The following is an 18,038-nucleotide window of genomic DNA, read 5'->3' as shown; positions in this document are numbered from 1 at the left end:
CTGTCAGAACGGTAGATATACTGTAGCTGTCAGGTGAATGGTAGATATACTGTAGCTGTAAGAACGGTAGATATACTGTAGCTGTCAGAATGGTAGATATACTGTAGCTGTCAGAACGGTAGATATACTGTAGCTGTCAGAACGGTAGATATACTGTAGCTGTCAGAACGGTAGATATACTGTAGCTGTCAGAACGATAGATATACTGTAGCTGTCAGGTGAACGGTAGATATACTGTAGCTGTCAGAACGGTAGATATACTGTAGCTGTCAGGTGAACAGTAGATATACTGTAGCTGTCAGAACGGTAGATATACTGTAGCTGTCAGGTGAACGGTAGATATACTGTAGCTGTCAGAACGGTAGATATACTGTAGCTGTCAGAACGGTAGATATACTGTAGCTGTCAGGTGAACAGTAGATATACTGTAGCTGTCAGAACGGTAGATATACTGTAGCTGTCAGGTGAACAGTAGATATACTGTAGCTGTCAGGTGAATGGTAGATATACTGTAGCTGTCAGAACGGTAGATATACTGTAGCTGTCAGAACGGTAGATATACTGTAGCTGTCAGAACGGTAGATATACTGTAGCTGTCAGAACGGTAGATATACTGTAGCTGTCAGAACGGTAGATATACTGTAGCTGTCAGGTGAATGGTAGATATACTGTAGCTGTCAGAATGGTAGATATACTGTAGCTGTCAGAACGGTAGATATACTGTAGCTGTCAGAACGGTAGATATACTGTAGCTGTCAGAACGGTAGATATACTGTAGCTGTCAGAACGGTAGATATACTGTAGCTGTCAGAACGGTAGATATACTGTAGCTGTCAGAACGGTAGATATACTGTAGCTGTCAGAACGGTAGATATACTGTAGCTGTCAGGTGAATGGTAGATATACTGTAGCTGTCAGAACGGTAGATATACTGTAGCTGTCAGGTGAACGGTAGATATACTGTAGCTGTCAGAATGGTAGATATACTGTAGCTGTCAGAACGGTAGATATACTGTAGCTGTCAGAACGGTAGATATACTATAGCTGTCAGAACGGTAGATATACTGTAGCTGTCAGGTGAATGGTAGATATACTGTAGCTGTCAGAACGGTAGATATACATTCTGTAGCTGTCAGAATGGTAGATATACTGTAGCTGTCAGAACGGTAGATATACTGTAGCTGTCAGAACGGTAGATATACATTCTGTAGCTGTCAGAATGGTAGATATACTGTAGCTGTCAGAACGGTAGATATACTGTAGCTGTCAGGTGAATGGTAGATATACTGTAGCTGTCAGGTGAATGGTAGATATACTGTAGCTGTCAGGTGAATGGTAGATATACTGTAGCTGTCAGGTGAATGGTAGATATACTGTAGCTGTCAGGTGAACAGTAGATATACTGTAGCTGTCAGGTGAACGGTAGATATACTGTAGCTGTCAGAACGGTAGATATACTGTAGCTGTCAGAATGGTAGATATACTGTAGCTGTCAGGTGAACGGTAGATATACTGTAGCTGTCAGGTGAATGGTAGATATACTGTAGCTGTCAGGTGAATGGTAGATATACTGTAGCTGTCAGGTGAACAGTAGATATACTGTAGCTGTCAGGTGAACGGTAGATATACTGTAGCTGTCAGGTGAACGGTAGATATACTGTAGCTGTCAGAACGGTAGATATACTGTAGCTGTCAGGTGAACGGTAGATATACTGTAGCTGTCAGGTGAACGGTAGATATACTGTAGCTGTCAGGTGAACGGTAGATATACTGTAGCTGTCAGGTGAACAGTAGATATACTGTAGCTGTCAGGTGAACGGTAGATATACTGTAGCTGTCAGGTGAACAGTAGATATACTGTAGCTGTCAGGTGAACAGTAGATATACTGTAGCTGTCAGGTGAATGGTAGATATACTGTAGCTGTCAGAACGGTAGATATACTGTAGCTGTCAGGTGAATGGTAGATATACTGTAGCTGTCAGGTGAACAGTAGATATACTGTAGCTGTCAGGTGAATGGTAGATATACTGTAGCTGTCAGGTGAACAGTAGATATACTGTAGCTGTCAGGTGAATGGTAGATATACTGTAGCTGTCAGGTGAATGGTAGATATACTGTAGCTGTCAGGTGAACAGTAGATATACTGTAGCTGTCAGAACGGTAGATATACTGTAGCTGTCAGGTGAACGGTAGATATACTGTAGCTGTCAGAACGGTAGATATACTGTAGCTGTCAGAACAGTAGATATACTGTAGCTGTCAGGTGAACAGTAGATATACTGTAGCTGTCAGAACGGTAGATATACTGTAGCTGTCAGAACGGTAGATATACTGTAGCTGTCAGGTGAATGGTAGATATACTGTAGCTGTCAGGTGAATGGTAGATATACTGTAGCTGTCAGGTGAACAGTAGATATACTGTAGCTGTCAGGTGAATGGTAGATATACTGTAGCTGTCAGAACGGTAGATATACTGTAGCTGTCAGAACGGTAGATATACTGTAGCTGTCAGAACGGTAGATATACTGTAGCTGTCAGAACGGTAGATATACTGTAGCTGTCAGAACGGTAGATATACTGTAGCTGTCAGGTGAACAGTAGATATACTGTAGCTGTCAGGTGAACGGTAGATATACTGTAGCTGTCAGGTGAACGGTAGATATACTGTAGCTGTCAGAACGGTAGATATACTGTAGCTGTCAGAACGGTAGATATACTGTAGCTGTCAGGTGAATGGTAGATATACTGTAGCTGTCAGGTGAATGGTAGATATACTGTAGCTGTCAGGTGAATGGTAGATATACTGTAGCTGTCAGGTGAACAGTAGATATACTGTAGCTGTCAGGTGAATGGTAGATATAATGTAGCTGTCAGGTGAATGGTAGATATACTGTAGCTGTCAGAACGGTAGATATACTGTAGCTGTCAGAACGGTAGATATACTGTAGCTGTCAGGTGAATGGTAGATATACTGTAGCTGTCAGGTGAATGGTAGATATACTGTAGCTGTCAGAACGGTAGATATACTGTAGCTGTCAGAACGGTAGATATACTGTAGCTGTCAGGTGAATGGTAGATATACTGTAGCTGTCAGGTGAATGGTAGATATACTGTAGCTGTCAGGTGAATGGTAGATATACTGTAGCTGTCAGGTGAACGGTAGATATACTGTAGCTGTCAGGTGAATGGTAGATATAATGTAGCTGTCAGGTGAATGGTAGATATACTGTAGCTGTCAGAATGGTAGATATACTGTAGCTGTCAGAACGGTAGATATACTGTAGCTGTCAGAACGGTAGATATACTGTAGCTGTCAGGTGAATGGTAGATATACTGTAGCTGTCAGGTGAATGGTAGATATACTGTAGCTGTCAGGTGAATGGTAGATATACTGTAGCTGTCAGAACGGTAGATATACTGTAGCTGTCAGGTGAATGGTAGATATACTGTAGCTGTCAGGTGAATGGTAGATATACTGTAGCTGTCAGAACGGTAGATATACTGTAGCTGTCAGAACGGTAGATATACTGTAGCTGTCAGAACGGTAGATATACTGTAGCTGTCAGGTGAACAGTAGATATACTGTAGCTGTCAGAACGGTAGATATACTGTAGCTGTCAGAACGGTAGATATACTGTAGCTGTCAGAATGGTAGATATACTGTAGCTGTCAGAACGGTAGATATACTGTAGCTGTCAGAACGGTAGATATACTGTAGCTGTCAGGTGAATGGTAGATATACTGTAGCTGTCAGAACGGTAGATATACTGTAGCTGTCAGGTGAATGGTAGATATACTGTAGCTGTCAGAACGGTAGATATACTGTAGCTGTCAGAACGGTAGATATACTGTAGCTGTCAGAATGGTAGATATACTGTAGCTGTCAGAACGGTAGATATACTGTAGCTGTCAGAACGGTAGATATACTGTAGCTGTCAGGTGAATGGTAGATATACTGTAGCTGTCAGAACGGTAGATATACTGTAGCTGTCAGGTGAATGGTAGATATACTGTAGCTGTCAGAACGGTAGATATACTGTAGCTGTCAGGTGAATGGTAGATATACTGTAGCTGTCAGAACGGTAGATATACTGTAGCTGTCAGAACGGTAGATATACTGTAGCTGTCAGGTGAATGGTAGATATACTGTAGCTGTCAGGTGAATGGTAGATATACTGTAGCTGTCAGAATGGTAGATATACTGTTGCTGTCAGAACGGTAGATATACTGTAGCTGTCAGAACGGTAGATATACTGTAGCTGTCAGGTGAATGGTAGATATACTGTAGCTGTCAGGTGAATGGTAGATATACTGTAGCTGTCAGAACGGTAGATATACTGTAGCTGTCAGAACGGTAGATATACTGTAGCTGTCAGAACGGTAGATATACTGTAGCTGTCAGAACGGTAGATATACTGTAGCTGTCAGAACGGTAGATATACTGTAGCTGTCAGAACGGTAGATATACTGTAGCTGTCAGGTGAACGGTAGATATACTGTAGCTGTCAGAACGGTAGATATACTATAGCTGTCAGAACGGTAGATATACTGTAGCTGTCAGAACGGTAGATATCCTGTAGCTGTCAGAGCGGTAGATATACTGTAGCTGTCAGAACGGTAGATATACTGTAGCTGTCAGGTGAATGGTAGATATACTGTAACTGTCAGAACGGTAGATATACATACTGTAGCTGTCAGGTCAACGGTAGATATACTGTAACTGTCAGAACGGTAGATATACTGTAGCTGTCAGGTGAATGGTAGATGTACTGTAGCTGTCAGAACGGTAGATATACTGTAGCTGTCAGGTGAATGGTAGATATACTGTAGCTGTCAGGTGAATGGTAGATATACTGTAGCTGTCAGGTGAACGGTAGATACACTGTAGCTGTCAGAACGGTAGATATACTGTAGCTGTCAGGTGAATGGTAGATATACTGTAGCTGTCAGGTGAATGGTAGATATACTGTAGCTGTCAGAACGGTAGATATACTGTAGCTGTCAGGTGAATGGTAGATATACTGTAGCTGTCAGAATGGTAGATATACTGTAGCTGTCAGAACGGTAGATATACTGTAGCTGTCAGGTGAATGGTAGATATACTGTAGCTGTCAGAACGGTAGATATACTATAGCTGTCAGAACGGTAGATATACTGTAGCTGTCAGGTGAACAGTAGATATACTGTAGCTGTCAGGTGAATGGTAGATATACTGTAGCTGTCAGAACGGTAGATATACTGTAGCTGTCAGGTGAATGGTAGATATACTGTAGCTGTCAGGTGAACAGTAGATATACTGTAGCTGTCAGAACGGTAGATATACTGTAGCTGTCAGGTGAACGGTAGATATACTGTAGCTGTCAGGTGAATGGTAGATATACTGTAGCTGTCAGGTGAACAGTAGATATACTGTAGCTGTCAGAACGGTAGATATACTGTAGCTGTCAGGTGAATGGTAGATATACTGTAGCTGTCAGGTGAACAGTAGATATACTGTAGCTGTCAGGTGAACAGTAGATATACTGTAGCTGTCAGAACGGTAGATATACTGTAGCTGTCAGAATGGTAGATATACTGTAGCTGTCAGGTGAATGGTAGATATACTGTAGCTGTCAGGTGAATGGTAGATATACTGTAGCTGTCAGGTGAATGGTATATATACTGTAGCTGTCAGGTGAACAGTAGATATACTGTAGCTGTCAGGTGAATGGTAGATATACTGTAGCTGTCAGGTGAATGGTAGATATACTGTAGCTGTCAGGTGAACAGTAGATATACTGTAGCTGTCAGGTGAACAGTAGATATACTGTAGCTGTCAGAACGGTAGATATACTGTAGCTGTCAGGTGAATGGTAGATATACTGTAGCTGTCAGAACGGTAGATATACTGTAGCTGTCAGGTGAATGGTAGATATACTGTAACTGTCAGAACGGTAGATATACTGTAGCTGTCAGGTGAACAGTAGATATACTGTAGCTGTCAGGTGAATGGTAGATATACTGTAGCTGTCAGATGAACGGTAGATATACTGTAGCTGTCAGAACGGTAGATATACTGTAGCTGTCAGGTGAACAGTAGATATACTGTAGCTGTCAGGTGAACAGTAGATATACTGTAGCTGTCAGGTGAATGGTAGATATACTGTAGCTGTCAGAACGGTAGATATATTGTAGCTGTCAGGTGAATGGTAGATATACTGTAGCTGTCAGGTGAACAGTAGATATACCGTAGCTGTCAGGTGAATGGTAGATATACTGTATCTGTCAGGTGAATGGTAGATATACTGTAGCTGTCAGAACGGTAGATATACTGTAGCTGTCAGGTGAATGGTAGATATACTGTAACTGTCAGAACGGTAGATATACTGTATCTGTCAGGTGAATGGTAGATATACTGTAGCTGTCAGATGAACGGTAGATATACTGTAGCTGTCAGGTGAATGGTAGATATACTGTAGCTGTCAGAACGGTAGATATACTATAGCTGTCAGAACGGTAGATATACTGTAGCTGTCAGGTGAACAGTAGATATACTGTAGCTGTCAGGTGAACAGTAGATATACTGTAGCTGTCAGGTGAATGGTAGATATACTGTAGCTGTCAGAACGGTAGATATACTGTAGCTGTCAGGTGAATGGTAGATATACTGTAGCTGTCAGAATGGTAGATATACTGTAGCTGTCAGAACGGTAGATATACTGTAGCTGTCAGGTGAACGGTAGATATACTGTAGCTGTCAGGTGAATGGTAGATATACTGTAGCTGTCAGGTGAACGGTAGATATACTGTAGCTGTCAGGTGAACGGTAGATATACTGTAGCTGTCAGGTGAACGGTAGATATACTGTAGCTGTCAGGTGAATGGTAGATATACTGTAGCTGTCAGAACAGTAGATATACTGTAGCTGTCAGGTGAATGGTAGATATACTGTAGCTGTCAGGTGAATGGTAGATATACTGTAGCTGTCAGGTGAACAGTAGATATACTGTAGCTGTCAGGTGAATGGTAGATATACTGTAGCTGTCAGGTGAACGGTAGATATACTGTAGCTGTCAGAATGGTAGATATACTGTAGCTGTCAGGTGAATGGTAGATATACTGTAGCTGTCAGGTGAACAGTAGATATACTGTAGCTGTCAGGTGAATGGTAGATATACTGTAGCTGTCAGGTGAACGGTAGATATACTGTAGCTGTCAGAATGGTAGATATACTGTAGCTGTCAGGTGAATGGTAGATATACTGTAGCTGTCAGGTGAACAGTAGATATACTGTAGCTGTCAGAACGGTAGATATACTGTAGCTGTCAGGTGAACGGTAGATATACTGTAGCTGTCAGGTGAACAGTAGATATACTGTAGCTGTCAGGTGAATGGTAGATATACTGTAGCTGTCAGAACGGTAGATATACTGTAGCTGTCAGGTGAATGGTAGATATACTGTAGCTGTCAGAACGGTAGATATACTGTAGCTGTCAGGTGAATGGTAGATATACTGTAGCTGTCAGGTGAATGGTAGATATACTGTAGCTGTCAGAACGGTAGATATACTGTAGCTGTCAGGTGAACGGTAGATATACTGTAGCTGTCAGGTGAACAGTAGATATACTGTAGCTGTCAGAATGGTAGATATACTGTAGCTGTCAGGTGAACAGTAGATATACTGTAGCTGTCAGGTGAATGGTAGATATACTGTAGCTGTCAGGTGAACAGTAGATATACTGTAGCTGTCAGAATGGTAGATATACTGTAGCTGTCAGGTGAATGGTAGATATACTGTAGCTGTCAGAATGGTAGATATACTGTAGCTGTCAGGTGAATGGTAGATATACTGTAGCTGTCAGGTGAATGGTAGATATACTGTAGCTGTCAGAATGGTAGATATACTGTAGCTGTCAGGTGAACAGTAGATATACTGTAGCTGTCAGAATGATAGATATACTGTAGCTGTCAGGTGAACAGTAGATATACTGTAGCTGTCAGAACGGTAGATATACTGTAGCTGTCAGGTGAACAGTAGATATACTGTAGCTGTCAGAACAGTAGATATACTGTAGCTGTCAGAACGGTAGATATACTGTAGCTGTCAGAACGGTAGATATACTGTAGCTGTCAGGTGAACAGTAGATATACTGTAGCTGTCAGAACGGTAGATATACTGTAGCTGTCAGGTGAACAGTAGATATACTGTAGCTGTCAGGTGAATGGTAGATATACTGTAGCTGTCAGAACGGTAGATATACTGTAGCTGTCAGAACGGTAGATATACTGTAGCTGTCAGAACGGTAGATATACTGTAGCTGTCAGGTGAATGGTAGATATACTGTAGCTGTCAGGTGAATGGTAGATATACTGTAGCTGTCAGGTGAACAGTAGATATACTGTAGCTGTCAGGTGAATGGTAGATATACTGTAGCTGTCAGAACGGTAGATATACTGTAGCTGTCAGAACGGTAGATATACTGTAGCTGTCAGAACGGTAGATATACTGTAGCTGTCAGGTGAATGGTAGATATACTGTAGCTGTCAGGTGAATGGTAGATATACTGTAGCTGTCAGGTGAACAGTAGATATACTGTAGCTGTCAGGTGAATGGTAGATATACTGTAGCTGTCAGAACGGTAGATATACTGTAGCTGTCAGAACGGTAGATATACTGTAACTGTCAGAACGGTAGATATACTGTATCTGTCAGGTGAATGGTAGATATACTGTAGCTGTCAGAACGGTAGATATACTGTAGCTGTCAGAATGGTAGATATACTGTAGCTGTCAGAACGGTAGATATACTGTAGCTGTCAGGTGAATGGTAGATATACTGTAGCTGTCAGGTGAATGGTAGATATACTGTAGCTGTCAGGTGAACAGTAGATATACTGTAGCTGTCAGAACGGTAGATATACTGTAGCTGTCAGGTGAACGGTGTTGGTCCAGGTTAATGTGTGGAGCAGGCCGTGTTGGTTCAGGTTAATGTGTGGAGCAGGCCGTGTTGGTTCAGGTTAATGTGTGGAGCAGGCCGTGTTGGTTCAGGTGAATGTGTGAAGCAGGCCGTGTTGGTTCAGGTGAATGTGTGGAGCAGGCCGTGTTGGTCCAGGTTAATGTGTGGAGCAGGCCGTGTTGGTTCAGGTGAATGTGTGGAGCAGGCCGTGTTGGTCCAGGTTAATGTGTGGAGCAGGCCGTGTTGGTTCAGGTTAATGTGTGGAGCAGGCCGTGTTGGTCCAGGTTAATGTGTGGAGCAGGCCGTGTTGGTTCAGGTTAATGTGTGGAGCAGGCCGTGTTGGTCCAGGTTAATGTGTGGAGCAGGCCGTGTTGGTTCAGGTTAATGTGTGGAGCAGGCCGTGTTGGTCCAGGTTAATGTGTGGAGCAGGCCGTGTTGGTCCAGGTGAATGTGTGAAGCAGGCCGTGTTGGTTCAGGTGAATGTGTGGAGCAGGCCGTGTTGGTTCAGGTGAATGTGTGGAGCAGGCCGTGTTGGTTCAGGTGAATGTGTGGAGCAGGCCGTGTTGGTCCAGGTTAATGTGTGGAGCAGGCCGTGTTGGTTCAGGTGAATGTGTGGAGCAGGCCGTGTTGGTTCAGGTTAATGTGTGGAGCAGGCCGTCTGTACTCACCTCATGTGTAGAGTGATTTGTGACATGGAGGAGTTCCTGGTTACTTGGAGTGATACTGAATAGCTGTTGACAAAACCGAAAATCATTATACAATGCAGTCACACAATTTCCACATAGTGTCATGTATTCCACATAGTGTCATGTATTCCACATAGTGTCATGTATTCCACATAGTGTCATGTATTCCACATAGTGTCATGTATTCCAAATAGTGTCATTTATTCCACATAGGGTCATGTATTCCACATATGGTCATGTATTCCACATAGGGTCATGTATTCCACATAGGGTCATGTATTCCACATAGGGTCATGTATTCCACATAGTGTCATGTATTCCACATAGGGTCATGTATTCCACATAGGGTCATGTATTCCACATAGGGTCATGTATTCCACATAGGGTCATGTATTCCACATAGTGTCATGTATTCCACATAGGGTCATGTATTCCACATAGGGTCATGTATTCCACATAGGGTCATGTATTCCACATAGGGTCATGTATTCCACATAGGGTCATGTATTCCACATAGGGTCATGTATTCCACATAGGGTCATGTATTCCACATAGGGTCATGTATTCCACATAGTGTCATGTATTGAATTACAGTTGAACTACACTTTACCAATACAGTCTTAAGAGAACCACACAGACCCACAGCTGTGTAGAGAACCACAGAAGCAGACCCACAGCTGTGTAGAGAACCACACAGGCAGACCCACAGCTGCGTAGAGAACCACAGAAGCAGACTCACAGCTGTGTAGAGAACCACACAGGCAGACCCACAGCTGTGTAGAGAACCACAGAAGCAGACCCCCAGCTGTGTAGAGAACCACAGAAGCAGACCCCCAGCTGTGTAGAGAACCACAGAAGCAGACCCACCTGCAGCTGTCAGGATGGGGACAGTTGTGTGATGAGATGTGTTGGTTTGTCTCCAGGATGTGCAGATCTATAAGGGAAGGGGATGATCTTCCTCCTGTTTCCTCCTCCGTGCTGATGTGTGTGTTGTCCCTGCGTTGTCTCTGAGGCAGGGGCAGTGTCTGCTGGTCTTCAGGCCCACCCGGTCCAGGCAGCCGGTTGTTGACCCCCCCCACTCCCCCTACACCCCCCAGGTCCTGTGCAGGGGCAGGTTTCTTAGCCTTGGACAGGTATATGGGGGCGGAGGTGTGGCTTAGACGGTTCCGGTAGCGTCCGTCCTTGTCCATAGGCCTGGACTTGGCCTTCTTGTTGATGCTGCGCAGTGTAGGGACTGGACTACTCACTTCTACAAGAGAGAGGATGGAGACAGGTACCATTAACGGAGACAGGTACCATTAACAAAGACAGGTACCATTAACGTAGACAGGTACCATTTAATGGAGACCGGTACCATTAACATAGACAGGTACCATTAACATAGACAGGTACCATTAATGGAGACCGGTACCATTAATGGAGACCGGTACCATTTAATGGAGACAGGTACCATTAACATAGACAGGTACCATTAATGGAGACAGGTACCATTAACGGAGACAGGTACCATTAAACGGAGACAGGTACCATTAAACGGAGACAGGTACCATTAACATAGACAGGTACCATTAACATAGACAGGTACCATTAATGGAGACAGGTACCATTAAACGGAGACAGGTACCATTAACGGAGACAGGTACCATTAACATAGACAGGTACCATTAACATAGACAGGTACCATTAATGGAGACCGGTACCATTAATGGAGACAGGTACCATTAAACGGAGACAGGTACCATTAAACGGAGACAGGTACCATTAACGTAGACAGGTACCATTAAATGGAGACAGGTACCATTAAACGGAGACAGGTACCATTAAACGGAGACAGGTACCATTAACGTAGACAGGTACCATTAACGGAGACAGGTACCATTAAACGGAGACAGGTACCATTAACGTAGACAAGTACCATTAAACGGAGACAGGTACCATTAACGGAGACAGGTACCATTAAATGGAGACAGGTACCATTAAACGGAGACAGGTACCATTAACGTAGACAGGTACCATTAACGTAGACAGGTACCATTAAACGGAGACAGGTACCATTAACGTAGACAGGTACCATTAAATGGAGACAGGTACCATTAAACGGAGACAGGTACCATTAAACGTAGACAGGTACCATTAACGTAGACAGGTACCATTAACGTAGACAGGTACCATTAACGGAGACAGGTACCATTAAACGGAGACAGGTACCATTAAATGGAGACAGGTACCATTAACGGAGACAGGTACCATTAACAGAGACAGGTACCATTAACATAGACAGGTACCATTAACGTAGACAGGTACCATTAACGTAGACAGGTACCATTAACGGAGACAGGTACCATTAACGTAGACAGGTACCATTAACATAGACAGGTACCATTAACGTAGACAGGTACCATTAACGTAGACAGGTACCATTAACGGAGACAGGTACCATTAACGTAGACAGGTACCATTAACGTAGACAGGTACCATTAACGGAGACAGGTACCATTAAATGGAGACAGGTACCATTAAATGGAGACAGGTACCATTAAACGGAGACAGGTACCATTAAACGGAGACAGGTACCATTAACGTAGACAGGTACCATTAACGTAGACAGGTACCATTAACGGAGACAGGTACCATTAACGTAGACAGGTACCATTAACGGAGACAGGTACCATTAAACGGAGACAGGTACCATTAACGGAGACAGGTACCATTAAATGGAGACAGGTACCATTAAACGGAGACAGGTACCATTAAATGGAGACAGGTACCATTAAACGGAGACAGGTACCATTAAACGGAGACAGGTACCATTAACGTAGACAGGTACCATTAAATGGAGACAGGTACCATTAAACGGAGACAGGTACCATTAAATGGAGACAGGTACCATTAACGGAGACAGGTACCATTAATGGAGACAGGTACCATTAACAGAGACAGGTACCATTAACAGAGACAGGTACCATTAAACGGAGACAGGTACCATTAACGGAGACAGGTACCATTAAACGGAGACAGGTACCATTAAATGGAGACAGGTACCATTAACGGAGACAGGTACCATTAACAGAGACAGGTACCATTAAATGGAGACAGGTACCATTAAACGGAGACAGGTACCATTAAATGGAGACAGGTACCATTAACGGAGACAGGTACCATTAACGGAGACAGGTACCATTAATGGAGACGGGTACCATTAACGGAGACAGGTACCATTAATGGAGACAGGTACCATTAACAGAGACAGGTACCATTAACGTAGACAGGTACCATTAACGTAGACAGGTACCATTAAATGGAGACAGGTACCATTAATGGAGACAGGTACCATTAACGTAGACAGGTACCATTAAACGGAGACAGGTACCATTTAATGGCGACAGGTACCATTAATGCTTATAGCAAAAAACACAAGTTGATATATTTGCTGTGTCACAGTAATGTCACTTAAGCATTTATGAAATGCTTACTCACTGATTATCCATAGGTTATGAATGTGTTATGAAGTGAAGATATGGTGAAGTATTTCATCTGGTATGGTAAGACAGGTGGGTCAATGTTTTCTTACCCAGTGTTGACTGGTTGTTGCTTGGCGACAGAGTAGTTGCTGATTGGTTGTTTGTGGCAGTTGTAGGTGGACAGCAAGCTGCAGGATTGGCCAGTGAAGGAGAGGGTGGGACTGTATCTACACAGAATAGATAGGTTCATAACATATGATTTATGATGATGTCCTGTAGGATCAGTTTGGTTTCTAATGTCTTTATGAGAATCCTAAAACAATACTCTATACATCGTGTTTAGATCATAAAGTCTGTTACAAATACATGGTGCCCATCTTTAGTCAGTCCAATAACTAACAATTGTAAATAAGCCTCAGAGATAGCTAGTCCTTTCTACCACTAAATACTGCCCATCTAGCAATCCGAAGAGGGATGTATATGTCTGTGTGTCTCTGACCTTGACGCGTGGAGATGGTGGATCGAGGAGCAGAGGCCATCCTAGATGATCCCTCTGCAGACCTGGACCAGAGGGGTATGAAAACATACTGTGAGAGGAGAAGGGAGATGGAATGGAATAGAATAGAAGGGAATAGAATAGAAGGGAATAGAATAGAATAGAATGGAATGGAATAGAAGGGAATAGAATAGAATAGAATAGAATAGAAGGGAATAGAATAGAATATAATAGAATGGAATAGAATAGAATGGAATGGAATAGAAGGGAATGGAATAGAAGGAAATTGAATAAAATAGAAGGGAATGGAATAAAATAGAAGGGAATAGAATAGAAGAGAGATGGAATAGAATAGAATGGAAGGGAATGGAATATAATAGAAGGGAACAGAAGGGAATGGAATAGAAGAGAGATGGAATGGAATAGAATAGAATGGAATGGAAAAGAATGGAATGGAAGGGAATAGAATAGAATAGAATAGAATGGAATAGAAGGAAATGGAATAGAATGGAATAGAAGGAAATGGAATAGAATGGAATAGAAGGGAATGGAATAGAAGAGAACAGAAGGGAATTCCTAGCAGATGGCATCAGATGGGGAGGGGCATAGATATTGCACGATAATCACGTGATAGAATAGTAATGAATGCTGAAATGTCACCTTTGTACTTTGTATAGTTGATTTAATGGTCTCCAGAATGATGTGCTCATGTTGGTGTTTAATGGCTGTTTTTAAGTGGTGAAACACAATACGCATTTCAACTATGGGTGGACATTAAAGTGTTTCTCATTCTAAAGTAATCATACAGAGTTTTGAATATGAGACTAGTGGATTCGGTTGTACAGTGTTGGTGCTGGGTTGAAAGTGGTTTGTACCTTTCACCCTACCTACTTTCAGAATACATTTGCCAGTATAGGCCTACTTCATGGAATGTTCCAGACTGAGCAACCATGTCAACAGTAGAAATGAGTCATGACCTCTTGAGACACAGCCTGGGAAACACCCTAATTACCAACTTAAAGTACGGAGTAGAGTAGGGAATGAGAGTAGAGAGTAGGGAATGAAAATTAAAAGAGAGAGAGAAAGGTAGAGGAAGAAAGGTAAAGGGAGAGCATACCATGGACAGAGTGGTGGACAGAAAGTGACCGTAGCAGTGAAGAGGAGCATCCAAGAGACATACAGGGAGCGAGCAGAAAGCTACATAGCTACAGAGGACATAAGAGACATACAGGGAGCAGGAAGCTACATAGCTACCGAGGACATAAGAGACATACAGGGAGCAGGAAGCTACATAGCTACAGAGGACATAAGAGACATACAGGGAGCAGGAAGCTACATAGCTACAGAGGACATAAGAGACATACAGGGAGCAGGAAGCTACATAGATACAGAGGACATAAGAGACATACAGGGAGCAGGAAGCTACATAGCTACAAAGGACATAAGAGACATACAGGGAGCAGGAAGCTACATAGCTACAGAGGACATAAGAGACATACAGGGAGCAGGAAGCTACATAGCTACAGAGGACATAAGAGACATACAGGGAGCAGGAAGCTACATAGCTACATAGCTACAGAGGACATAAGACATACAGGGAGCAGGAAGCTACATAGCTACATTGCCACAGAGGACATAAGAGACATACAGGGAGCAGGAAGCTACATAGGACATAAGAGACATACAGGAAGCAGGAAGCTACATAGCTACATAGGACATAAGGAAAAGAATAGCAATATTACTCACATGGCTACAGAAGGCAGAGAGTACACAGGAGAAACTCAAAGGAGAGAGGAGTGAAACTGGTTTGTGTGTGATGTAGGATGTAGTGTGCATGCAGCCCTGAGACATGGCTCCTGTGAGGTCATGTTTCAGGGCTACAGGTATATGGTTGATGTATCTGGATGCGGTCATGTCACGACTTCCACTGAAGTTGTTCCCTCTCCTTGTTCGGGCGGCGTTCTGCGCTCGTCGTCACCAGCATTCTAGCTGCCACCGATCCACGTTTCTGTTTTCCATGTGTTATGTCTTGATTGTACACACCTGGGTCCCATTACGTTATTATTATTTCCCTATTTAACCCTCTGGTTCCCGTTATGTGTTGTGCGTGATTGTTCCTGGCTTTGTGTTAGTCTTTTGTGTTAGGGTTTGTTATCCCTGCGTGGATTTATTGGCTGATAAATGTTTCAGAGTAAAGTCCGTTATTTGACTCAGTTCTGTGTCCTGCGCCTGACTCCGTCCTCACCTCTGCACCCTGACACTCGACAGGTCATGTTTCAGGGCTACGGGGATATGGTTGATGTATCTGGTGGTCATACGTACACGTCTTTCTCACTGACGTCCCCTCTGTGGTGCAGTGTCAACACATAGAGTACGGACATGGAGATGACACTGAAGGTCATGACGACGACCAGAGCCAGAATGGTTCCCTGCATGAACCTGTGACTGATGCAGCCCTGCTCTGGAGTCACACTCTGTAAGGACATCGAAACACAGGTTTGACATTTAAATGTTGGTTTTCCAGGTGGAGGGAGAGAGAGGAGGGCTTCTGTACTGGTGTTCATGTGTAGGGAAGCATCTACCTTATTCCCAGGTTTCACCGTCTTCCTCTTCAGGGGACCACTTCCTGTCCTGCTGAACTGGCTCCCTGATTGGCTGGAGACAGAGACAGGAAGAATTTAAAGAAATCACCCACCAAATACATTCGGTATGTCAAATAATTTAAAATACTGGACCAGCACTTGATTACCAATGGAATTGTACCAATAGGTATAATCAAGTGCTCCTCTTAGAATGTATTTAACATGTAAAGGTGTGTCCTACCTGGTGGTGCCTCCGCTGACGGTACTCTTCATGCTGTCCAGACGGCGGAGTTTGGCCAGCTTCCTGCTCCAGCGCTCCAGCTCATCTATACGAGTCTCCAGGTTGTCAGTCAGTTTACACAGCTCCTTCACTGCACCGACGTTCTCCATGAAGATACGGTCCTAGAGAGAGACAGAGAGAGAGAGAGGGGAGAGACAGGGGGGGGTGAGGGAGGGAGGGAGGGAGGGGGGAAAGAGTGAGATAGGGAGGGGGAGACAGTGAGGGAGGGTGTGGGAAGGGGAGAGAGTGAGGGAGGGAAAGAGAGGGAGAGGGAGGCGGGAGAGAGGGGTGGAGGGCAAAGGGAGCAAGGGAGTGGGGGAGAGAGAGGGAGGGGGAGGGATGAAGAGAGGACAAGAGGGGGAGGCAGGGAGAGGGGGAGAGAAAGACGCAGGGAGAGGGGGAGTAAGAGAGAGAGAGAGGGGGGGAGAGAGGGAGGCACAGAAATCAATGTCTGTTGCAAATTCCGGAAACTTTTCCAGAGTTCTCGGCTCCTTAGAAATCTCAGATGGAGGATTTCCAGTTTCTAAGGAGGTAGAAAACAGTGTGTGTGTGTGTGTGTGTGTGTCTGTGTGTGTGTGTGTGTGTGTGCTACCTTGTTGACCACCAGAAGTTTAGGGATGGTCTCTCCATTGGAACAGATGACGTCTCCTCCCTCCTTCACGGCTTCAGGCAGAATCTGCTGCACGTCCTGAGCAATCACTCCTGGATAATACAACACCTTACTGTAAACTCCTATCGCTCCTGGATAATACAACACCTTACTGTAAACTCCTATCACTCCTGGATAATACAACACCTTACTGTAAACTCCTATCGCTCCTGGATAATACAACACCTGACTGTAAAGTCCTATCACTCCTGGATAACACAACACCTTACTGTAAACTCCTATCACTCCTAGATAATACAACACCTTACTGTAAGATCCTGGAGACATTGTAGCATAGAATACAACAGAAGACAATATGGGGAGGCAGGATGTATAGAGACAGACAATATGGGGAGGCAGGATGTATAGAGGTATAGACAGACAATATGGTGCAGCACAACACAAATCCAATCTACAGGGAGGACACAAAATAACAGATCACAGATACAATAGGAATGCAATAGATTTCCAGTGCTATTCATTGTCTATTGGTTGTGTATTGGTTGTCTATTGGTTGTCTATTGGTTGTCTATTGGTTGTGTACTGATTGCTATTCATTGTCTATTGGTTGTGTATTGATTGTTATTGGTTGTGTATTGATTGTTATTGGTTGTGTATTGATTGTTATTGGTTGTGTATTGATTGCTATTCATTGTCTATTGGTTGTGTATTGATTGCTATTGATTGTTATTGGTTGTGTATTGATTGCTATTCATTGTCTATTGGTTGTGTATTGATTGCTATTGGTTGTCTATTGATTGTTATTGGTTTTGTATTGATTGCTATTGGTTGTGTATTGATTCTTATTGGTTATCTATTGATTGTTATTGGTTGTCTATTTTATTTTACCTTTATTTAACTAGGCAAGTCAGTTAAGAACAAATTCTTATTTTCAATGACGGCCTAGGAACAGTGTGGGTTAACTGCCTGTTCAGGGGACAGAACGAC

The 18,038-nt window shown here is 43.3% G+C and overlaps 1 protein-coding gene across 2 annotated transcripts in view; it reads right to left on the bottom strand.

Moving 5' to 3' along the window:
• Positions 1-18,038, bottom strand: part of myrf (myelin regulatory factor) — a 92,272-nt gene that overhangs the window by 12,031 nt on the left and 62,203 nt on the right. For both annotated transcript variants that reach the window (XM_036961463.2, XM_090217463.1), the window contains exons 14-21: positions 17,034-17,143; positions 16,403-16,563; positions 16,162-16,234; positions 15,902-16,053; positions 13,583-13,644; positions 13,194-13,310; positions 10,490-10,871; positions 9,605-9,667 (exon numbers count right to left, since the gene is read on the bottom strand). In XM_036961463.2, coding sequence (XP_036817358.2) covers positions 9,605-9,667; positions 10,490-10,871; positions 13,194-13,310; positions 13,583-13,644; positions 15,902-16,053; positions 16,162-16,234; positions 16,403-16,563; positions 17,034-17,143 — 1,120 coding nt within the window. The remainder of the gene's footprint in view (positions 1-9,604; positions 9,668-10,489; positions 10,872-13,193; positions 13,311-13,582; positions 13,645-15,901; positions 16,054-16,161; positions 16,235-16,402; positions 16,564-17,033; positions 17,144-18,038) is intronic.

This window comes from Oncorhynchus mykiss, chromosome 2 (assembly GCF_057628025.1).
Source record: "Oncorhynchus mykiss isolate SJ-2025 chromosome 2, ASM5762802v1, whole genome shotgun sequence".
Taxonomy (NCBI): Eukaryota; Metazoa; Chordata; class Actinopteri; order Salmoniformes; family Salmonidae; genus Oncorhynchus; species Oncorhynchus mykiss.
Note: the sequence above shows the minus strand (reverse complement) of the source record. Positions and strands in the feature narration are given on the sequence as shown.